General features: G+C 37.7%; 1 protein-coding gene across 1 annotated transcript in view; it reads left to right on the plus strand.

The window, feature by feature from the left end:
• The window catches only part of KCNB2 (potassium channel, voltage gated Shab related subfamily B, member 2), a 405,717-nt gene that overhangs the window by 23,802 nt on the left and 371,192 nt on the right, over window positions 1-10,723 (plus strand). The window contains exon 2 of the mRNA XM_011957428.1: window positions 5,773-6,444. Within this exon, the coding sequence (XP_011812818.1) occupies window positions 5,866-6,444 (579 nt within the window). The 5' untranslated portion in view covers window positions 5,773-5,865. The remainder of the gene's footprint in view (window positions 1-5,772; window positions 6,445-10,723) is intronic.

Raw genomic sequence — 10,723 nt, forward strand, 5'->3', positions numbered from 1 at the left:
ACTTTAAATATATATATTTATATATATATAAATATATACATATGTTTTTAAGTTGTTATAATGTTATTGGTTTTTTTATTAGTAAATTTTGGAAGTGCTTTTAAAAATTGCAGCCAACAATGGAATTAAAAAACATACACTGATTTAATCTTCAGCTAACAGTTATGATGCCTTTCTCTTCAGATATCTACTGCAGATCATCTTGTGGTTCTCTGAAATATAGTTGCTACAGAAACTTATTACTTAATGCTGTACATGAAAATTTAAGAAAATGCCTTAGAGCTGTATATGCAGTGATACAGACTTAAAGGTCTCAGAGCTGTTTGTTTGCAGTGCCTGCTCAGCATGTTCTAGCAACACAAAAATGAAATGTTAAACATCGCTTACATCTTTAGAAAGGTTTGCTTTTTATCTTCACAGGATCGCACATGTGACTTACCCTGCCTGGCTCCATGAAGGAAGTGTCAAGTGTATGACATAATGCTAGTATTTTTGAGACTACAGTAAACCCCACTCCCCCTCCAAACCTGGAGCCTCAAGCTGTAATTAAGATGCCATGATGAGAAAGTTATGTTTTGTCAGTTTTGGCCCTGAGTGGGTGGCAGCATAATGCCACGCTGCTGTAGAAGCAGGGTGCAGCTGTGCAAAACTCAAATGTTTGTTGTTGTTTATTGTTTACAGAGCCGCTTTTTTTTCTCTAGAAGACTAATGAAGGGATATTGAGTACATTCGCACTGGCTGACTGATTGTAGCAAGCTTAACTTTCAATTCATTGAATGAGGTGAAATAAATCAACAAACTGCTGAAAGAAAATATTCACTAAGATTTTGCCCTTGACATGAAAACATGTGTTCTGAGGTCTCAAACAAAAGTGTCTTCTGTTTATACTGACAATTTATGTTTATAAATTATTCACAGTTGCATAATATCTACACAATTTAAGCACTGAATTATTGCATTTTATATTACACTTATATGCAGAATTGAACTGCATGATTAATTTTACGGAGTAAAAATCATTATGATAGACATAAATTCACTTACAAAAGTGTGATGAGAAAATACATCATATCCACTTTAATTACTGAAATTAAAAACGTAAATTTTGCGAACGCTCTAGGGTCATAAAACACAATACCCTTACCCACAGGGAACTGGCAGATTCATTGCTAGAAGTAAAATTTATATGGCAGAAATGGACATAAATTTAAAATGAAAAGTTAACAGATAGAAAATTAACTAAACACTAAATAAAATAAATGAAACTTTCATGATGTTCTGAAGGTAGTCTGTTTCAAGCCGTGATAAATATTAAAGTAAAGGTTCTTGAAATGAAATGTGAAAACCATCTTCCTCAAGAAACTAGACATGGAAAATGTTTCATTGACTGTGAGGCAGCATTATAGCTTTATTTCTATCTGAAGTAAGGATGGTGATTGGAGGGCATGGGGAGGTAAAAGGAGCAGAATCGCAGTGAAAGGAAAAAATTAGGTGTCATAGGAAATTAAAGAATTTTAGCCATGGACATGCCACCACTTAATGGGTGAAGAAATTAAAGTTCAATTAGCAATTGAGGGCAATGCGGAACTGAGGTGTCCTGAGCCTCAGACAGAGCCCCTTTTATGATTCCATAGACCTCCAACTCTGTTTAGGTGTTTTTATCTCCTGGAAGGTATTTTCAGCCCAGGAGGCCTCTATATTAACATTGGCTACAGTAAACTTAATGAAGTATATATAAGTCTGAAAAAATATAGTTTGGTTTTGTGTTTAAGTGGCTGTGAGGATGGAAAGATCTAGGGATCAGGACAGGAAAGGAGGGAAAGCAAAGGAAGAAAGATAGGTAGCATGTGGTATAACAGACATGGGGGATAGTAAGAAAGAAACCCACAGAAGAAGAAATAGAAGGGAGAAAGGCAAGCAGGCAAGCAGAAAGGTTCAGTGAGTTTCAAAGGCGCTATTGATCAGGGCTTATGCTCTGCAGCTTGCATTTATTATAGGCTTATTCTGAAGGCTTGATTAACTTTTGGAACACTATTCACAGCTCTTCAACTGCTCAGGAACTTAATGCCTTTGAGCCTGCGCTCTTTATCAGGTAACAAGCAGAACATTCTGCCCAGGGAGAATAAAAAATCTTTTAACCATAGTAACAATAATGAGAGCAGATCATCTTTAAATCTTAAGAAAATCAAATCAACAGGCCGTTTTCTCACCCTTAATTTCTCTATCCCTGCTATCAAGAAAGGGCATTAAATTTCAGTGTGTCCTTTTTTGCGGGACTTGTAATCAACACTAGATTTCTTATAATAGAAAGTTCTTGATCAGTGAAGAAGATGTTTTGAAATTTAAGTCTTATGACCTCTCTTCACTTGAGACATACACCCTACAAAAAGGAAAATTCACCATACACAATGCACGTGAAATTGTTTAAGACAAATAGTGACCTACCAGTGACTATGATATAATATTTCCTTTTTTAATGACTTCTTCAAAATAGCAAGGCACACCATGCCCTTCACCACAAACAAATGAGATATTTATGTCATTCTGGAGTTAATTCTCTTCCTGGAAAACCTCTTATCTGATATTATAATCACTTCAAAAATGATTTATCTTTATATTAGCATAAGACATGGTGTTCAAAAAGAGTACATTTATTTTATTTTTATTTGTATCAAATTCAAACTGCATCAGCTCACAGTTTGTTATTTATGTGGACAATTTGATGATTGAGTGTTGAGATGTCAGTGTACCTACAACTAAGTTATTTAATGGAGACTCCATATTCAGATTAATCACTAGAATTGCCCTATCTCTAATATTTTCAGCTGTTTTTGCCTGATCCTGATAGTGTTGCTCAATTTTTAACATATATATAGTTCATCATCACCTGAATATAAAATTAGAACATGAGCATCAGTGGCACCAAAGACAGATGCTATGAGGTGCCTGTTATGTGTGGGTTCAGTGCTCAGTAGAGAAAAGTTTGGACCCACAATCCCAGGCCTTTACTTATGATTCAGTGGGAAAGACGGAACATATATGTAAAGAGAAAATTTAAAAGCTAGACCTTATTTAATAGAAACTAATATAGCTTTAATCTTAGTTTTCTTTCAGTGCTTGGAAACCAAACTTTAGGAAGAAATATGAATATTCTTATTCTATTCAGATATACCTCCTTGTAGTGAGCATTTCACATAAACAGTCTCATCTAATCATCATAATATTGTGCATGAAATAGATAACATTGTCTTTATTTTGTAGATTAGAAAATTCAAGCCCAGAGAATTTAAGTTGCTTACTCAATCATTATATATCTTCTTATTTTTGTAAATATAAGCATTTTTGTCATGTGTGATGAAAGTGTGTGTGTGTGTGTGTATGCTGAAAATATTCCTGTAACTCTGTAGTTGAAAAAACTCCTCATGCAAGTGTATTTATTGGCCACATTTGAAATAATTCTTATATAGTCCATCTACATTTTTCATTACCTTGTCTTGTATTCATTCAAGAGGATCTTTGGCCTCCAGATGGAGAAATAAATTTAACTTGCAGGACGGAGAAGCCAGGGGCATGCAGAAATTGATGTGTATCTTAAAAGAGAGTTCTAATTATAGGGATCTCTTAAATCTAATAGTTTTTCCCTTTAGTATAAGCTGTTTACTGTGTGAAACATGATGTTTTATATTAAAGGTGGTATTTTGGATGAATTGCTTGAAGCTCTATGATTTTCTGCAAAAACATTACAGGGGAAGATAACTAAGAAGATACTTGCTGCTACAGATCAGAATAACAGATCAATAAGAGGGACTACAAGAGCAGTAATACTTTAAAGAATTAGTACACAGGAGAAAAGAGCCGTGAAGCAGAAGAATACACACACATACACACACACACGCACACACACAACACCCACACACGTTCTGATGTATGTTATATGTACATAACATATAAACACAGATGCATTTTAAATAAGTGATCCCAATAACTCCATTTTTGCATTTTCTGGCCACATAGATTACTTTGGTCAGCTCTCTTGTGGAAAATAATTATGGAATAGATTAACTGTTTAATATTTATTAAACTCCTACACTGTATAAGCACTGTGCTTGGTGATAGGAACATAATAATAGAAAAGATGGTCTTTGTCCTCAGGAGTTCCCAGCATACTATGGGAAAGGTATATTGCAATGGTATGGTGGAAGTTTCATGATCCCACAGTGGGAATGTTATGGAGAGCTTTCTGGAGGAGGTGAGGTTTGAGCTGAGTCTTGAAAAGCAAGTACTGGTTAGTCAGAAGGAAACAAGAGAGATGTTTCCAGAACACAATATGGAAAGGCCTGGAGCTTGAAAGGGAATGTTGTGTGCAGTCTGGAGTTGCTGGAATATAGTGATGAGGGAAAGATGAAAAGTGAAGGTGGAGAGGAGGCTGGACCTACTACGACTAACTAGGCTTTAAAGTGCTGGTAGGACTTCAAAAACAAAATTCCAGTAATGATGACATTTTGCAGGATTTAAAGCATGTGAGTGGCAAGGTCAAATTTGTATCTTAGCAGAGCATTCTAATAGCTATGTGGAAAATGGTTTTTAGGTGGACAAAACCCGAGTTTGGAATCCAATTTAAGGCTGTATTAGAAGTGTAGGCAAGGCTGGCCTATTGCTTAAGCTTGGGAATTTCAGACCAGCCTGGGAAATAAAAAAAAAATTAGCCTGGCATGGTGGTGCAAGCCTGTAGTCCCAGCTACTTGGAAAGCTGAGGTGAGAGGATCACTTGAGCCCAGGAGGCAGAAGTTGCAGTGAGCTGAGATTGTGCCACTGCACTCCAGCCTGGGCTACAGAATGAGACTCTGTTTAAAAAAAAAAGAAAGGAAAAGAAGTCTAGGCAAGTGATGCTGAGGATTCGAACCAGCATTGTGGTAATGGGAACCTTCGTAACAGTGTTGGAGGCGTTAAGCAATGGTTAGGAGGTATAATTGGTAAGACTTGGTGCTTATTTGGATGTGGACGGATGGATCGGAATTTCACAGAGTTTTAGTGAGGGTGACTGGGTATGGGATGGGGAAGGCCATAAATCTGAGATGGAGAATGATCAGGAACTGGTTGGGGAGATTGGCACCTTGGTCAGTTTAGCTTAAGATGTCTGTGGTTTATCTAGAAGGAGTTGATCAGGGCAAGGTGCAGTGGCTCACCCTGTAATCCTAGTACTTTGGAACACTGAGGCAGGTGGATTGCTTGCACCCCGGAGTTCAAGACCAGCTTGGGCAACATGGAGAAACCCTGTCTCTACAAAAAACACAAGAATTAGCCAGGTGTGGTGGCATGTCCCAGATACCTGGGAGGATGAGGTGGGAGGATCATCTGAGCCCAGGAGATCAAGGCTGCAATGAGCTGTGATGGTGCCACTGCACTCCAGCCTGGGTCACAGAGAGAGACCCTGTCTCAAAAAAAAAGAGTTGATCAAGTACATGAATCTTTTAGTCTGCAGCTTGAGAAAGAGGTCTCTCATGACATGTTTGGGAGTTGCCAGCCTATAGGTATATATCACTGAATACACAGCCTCTTCTGTGTAGTACACTATGTTGTCTTTTCCCCCCTTTCCTATATCCTAAAGGAAAGATGTATATCTCCAAAAGTATCTAGTCATTAATATTGTACCTTCTGGTTGTATTCAGTCGTTAATATTGAACCTTCTGGTTGTAACAACAGAATGATCCCGTAGAACAGGAAATACTCTAGGAAAATGCAAGTAACCAAGTGATTGTTGCTCTCTTCCAGCTTTGTCAGTGGAAATGCCTGCCCCAGAAGGATATTGCTTCAGTTGACCTCATTTTTTAAGGACCCTGGCTCTGCGGCTTTGTCCAGTTCAAAATGGCAGAAAAGGCTCCCCCGGGCTTAAACAGGAAGACTTCAAGGTCGACACTTTCTCTTCCTCCAGAGCCTGTGGACATTATCCGGAGCAAAACATGCTCTAGGAGAGTTAAAATCAACGTGGGGGGCCTCAACCACGAAGTCCTGTGGAGAACGCTGGACAGGCTGCCCAGGACGCGCCTAGGGAAGCTTCGAGACTGCAACACACACGAGAGCCTCCTGGAAGTGTGCGATGACTATAATCTGAACGAGAACGAGTATTTCTTTGATCGGCATCCAGGAGCCTTCACTTCCATTTTAAATTTCTACCGGACGGGGAAACTCCATATGATGGAAGAAATGTGTGCACTTTCTTTTGGCCAAGAACTTGATTACTGGGGGATTGATGAGATCTACTTAGAGTCCTGCTGCCAGGCCAGATATCATCAAAAAAAGGAACAAATGAACGAAGAACTGAGGCGAGAGGCAGAGACTATGCGAGAGCGAGAAGGAGAAGAGTTTGATAATACCTGCTGCCCTGATAAAAGGAAGAAACTGTGGGACTTGCTGGAGAAACCTAACTCATCAGTGGCTGCAAAGGTATGAAACCTATGGTATTGCTTGCCTGTGTGTGGTCAGAAAAGATGCTACCTACATTCAAGAGAGTATAACTTTTTTTACTGTTTCAGTAACACAGAACAAAGCATAGCTACACAGACAGTGAAAAACTCCTTTCCAAAATCTTATTTAGTCCAATATAGTAACTCATCCTGGTTAATGTCATAAAGTGGCATTACCCTTTCATAAATAATAATTATTGTCTGTAGAAAGGGGCATGGGCAACAGAGGGTGAAAGAGAGTCCTCGTTTTCCTGGCACTGTATCATGTTGGTGACTTGGAGGTTGAGGAGAAAGCCCTAGCTCAGACTCATCAGGCACTGAGTCTTGTGGAAGATGAGGGCCTGAGCTCTATCTTGAACAAAGGGAAGGTACTGTCACTGGAAGGAGAGGAGGTACCTCTTAGCCTGGCTCTGTAGAGGTTCAAGGAAAGAGACGAGAGCATGGCCCCAGGTAGCTCAGAGGGCAGGCACCACACACATGAGGAAGGGACTGTTTTACTAAGCTGTGTAAAAAATGAGTCAATGTCCAGAATGCATCCACGTACCCCCCCTTGTGAGGCCTCCTTTAACAGTGCATGTTTCTGACTGTTGTTGAATTTTTTTTTTTGTTTTTTTTACAATTGAGGTATTACCATGTCTGAGTTCATAAAGTATTTGCTTAAAATGAAAGCAAATTCATATTTCCCCATTGTGACTGCATGTATCTAAATCTCATAGTAAACTTTTTGTCACTAATTCCAGTATATAATTCAACTTGTCTAATTTTATCTAGAGCTTTCAAGGTTAGCCCAAACTAATTTCCACTCCAAATATTTAGTTCTGTATTGCAGTATGAATGATAAGTAAAAATTCAAAAAGCCATCTTTAGCTGCAGGAGTATAGTATTGACATTTTGTGCATAATGGATGAAAATGGAGTACGGAATAGAGAAGGGAAGAGTGTGTCATCACATGAATTCTTTTGATTATTTACTGTTTTTTCTAATATATTCTCTCTTGTAAATGGTAATGATTTCAGAATTTGTAATAGACCATATGAGATTTTTGACTGGAAATTAAGATTCTACATGATAATCTATAGCACATAAATAATGTAAATAATAAGCTAATGCAGATGATCGTAAAACTGCTTTTTGTTTGGTTTTCTTTCTGGTTGACTTCTAAAGGCATTTTACTTTCCAGCCAGGACATGCACCTAAGTGAAATAAAATGATATCTGTTGTCTATAACAAAGAAATGCATATTTTGTGGCAAATGGAAGACTTTAGGTTTTTTTGTAGTTTTGGATAAGTTGTTTCCTTTCACTTAACTTGTAAGAAAAAAATAAATGTGCCACATTTGTGGGTTTTGATTGAGAAAGGCTACTGCTCTTTCCAATATCAAGTGTTTAGGTACGTACTTGAGTTACTACTAAAAATATGGAGTGAATTTTGAAAATGAATGAGACAGATTCTGGAGTTAAGTGAGTATTGTGGGTGTTAAATGAGTTCTTTCAAGCCTTTAGGCAACTAAGGAATAATCATTGTTCCGTCAAAAGTTCCAGAGAAAGTTAGCCAACTATATAAAAATAAAGCAATTAAGTCAAAGACAATTTGAGAGGTTACTGTAGTTTATTTGTTCATAATAACATTATTAACCTATATCTAAAGTTAAGTACTGTTACAGAAAAAATTTAAGATATATGTATATTTTCTGGAAGAATTTCTCACAAGGATAGAATAAGGTCAATAACCTGATTTCCTACACAAGGTAGTTCATTTAATCTGTAAATTTTAGAAGAAATAGCCATTTCTTCATCTCTAAGAAGGTAACTATGACCACGGCTCATTACAATAGACCTTTACATATGCATCCAACATATTATTTAAGTTTGCTTCAAATTGTGCCTGTATGAATAGACAAGAAATCTACCTACAAACTCTACCCAGCAGCCAAAGACATTGGTTTTGGAAAATTTTATGCAGTTATAAATGGTAAATTTGTTTCCACATTGTTAATCAAGCTAAGTCAATCTTCACTATAAGTTGATTCTTTACTAAATTTCCATACAGGATTTATGTTTGTTTATATGTCTACATTTTCCTCTCTGTTTGAATAGTGAAATATTATCGAAATTATTTACATTCGATTATATAGTAGTTTAGTGAAATTATTGTTCGTTTGTCTGAGGTTTACAGCCTTTTAAAAATGGCTCTGTGTAATGTCTTATATAAACCACTACCTTTTCCTGTACTCTTCTTGAGTCCTATAACTTGCTTTTTTTTTTTTTTTTTCTTTCTGGAGTAATTCTTGGTGAGGGGAGTGGTAATGCAGGTATATGTGGATAGTATTTTCACAACTTAAGAAAAAGTAGTAATATTACAGCTGCAATAGGGTGACATTCTAGCCCTCACTATTTACTTTATTGTGTGGGTACATCAGGCTCTTTCCTATGTTGTGAAGCCCTTGTGTAGGAATGCTTGGAACCTTCGTGTTCATCCTCACTTGCTTAGGAGGTAAGATAGCTTTAAAGCAGAATATCTGTGGACCTTGCCTTTCCAGTTTTTTGCTTATTCAGTATGATAATTTAGTTGAACATATGCTCTATGTGTGCCACACACATTAAAGTAGGTACTTAGACACTCCATTCTTTCCAGAATTTAAAAATATCCTTAAAATATTCTCTTATCTTTAACTGGGATTTCATATCATTGAAAATATTTGTGTGTTTTTCTCTTTCAGTTTTTGTATAACTTAATAGATTCCTGTAATGAAGAAAGTATAAAAGCTATAAGATTATTTGCCAAATCCCTAGTATGGAAGGAAAAATTTGACTCTATCAGGTGTTGCATAACAGGCTAAAATAGCTATTCTTTGATATGAAATAAATACTCAGTTAAGTAATAATTGTTCAGCCCATGCTATATGCATCCCCTATGATATAAAAAATTATTACAAGGTCAATTGGCCTATTATTTTTGTCTTTGGGTATTTCTCTGACAATAACAAGTCAACCCGTTTGGAACATGTTCCCTGGTGTCACATAAGGAGCCACTTCTCTTACTTGGATGTTCTGGTGTATTAATACCTGAAAAAAAGCCAAAACGGGGTTTAACAATGTGGTATATCTGAAATATTACATTTAACAAATTAACATTTTTGCACACATATATAAAACCATGAAATATAATCATGCTATTCAAAACATAATGACAGGGAGAATAGAAATACTTATTTCTTAGTTCTCTGGGATATGGTGTGACTTGGTAATGGGACACAGGTTTATATCTGTATGATGGACTCTGTCTTTTTTGACTCTTGTCAGTGTATGTTGGTGACTGTACATGCCCTCATACAGAAATAATGTACACAGTTTAATTTGAGGTGGTTTGTGAATATGTGGCTCAGCTGAATGGGCCCAGGGCATGACTGGAACAACTCCCTGGGTTACCACGACAGGAATTGCTGACTTTAGTGTGCCTTTCATAGGATCGTGCAAGGGGAAGAAAAGGGCTCAACTTGCTGCCAGTTTCTTGGACAAAAATTGGAAATCGACTTGATCCTGTACCTCTTCCAGGTCATGGCAATTTAGTCAGTCTCTGGACTGGAAACATTTTTCTCTCTTTTCCTTGGCTTCTTTCCAAGTAAACTGCAGTAGCTATTTCCCTGTAAATATTGCATATAGTGACGTCAGTCTAAAAGGTGTTTAAAAGCATATTTGAGAAATGGGTCTTGTGGCAGGCAATATTCTCAGCCTTTGGGATGAAACAACAATCAGGAAGTAGCACAGCCCACCTGAGATCTGAAAGAAACTAGACTCATCAGTACCACACAGGGCCCTCACTTTGGATATCTTAAGAAGGTCAAGAACAAAGGAAATCATCTGGGTTTCCGGCAAATCCAGGAATCTGGGCTCATGGCTGAGTCCTCTGAGGGAAGACTCCCTCTAAGAGCATAAGTGGATGTGTGTGCTGGGCAGTGCCAGACAACAGGCTGATCTCAGGTGTCAGGTCAGGAAGCTAGAACGTAAGCAGCCCTTATTGGATAAGAACAGCAGGAGGCGAAATCTGCGGAAACACTTTTCTATTCATCTGAACCAAACAGTGAGAGCACACAGCAGCTTTTTCGGGGCAGCATACAGGTCAAGTAGGGGCATGGTTTAGGACCTGCTTTCCACTCCTAAGTTTCCTCATTTATGCATAGCCACCACTTCCTCCTTCCCTTTCCCCCACTCCTCTTCCCCCTCCTCCTCTGTCTCTCATTCACTCTCTCTCTCTCTCTC

The sequence above is a fragment of the Colobus angolensis genome, unplaced genomic scaffold (genome assembly GCF_000951035.1).
Source record: "Colobus angolensis palliatus isolate OR3802 unplaced genomic scaffold, Cang.pa_1.0 Scaffold440, whole genome shotgun sequence".
Classification (NCBI taxonomy): domain Eukaryota; kingdom Metazoa; phylum Chordata; class Mammalia; order Primates; family Cercopithecidae; genus Colobus; species Colobus angolensis.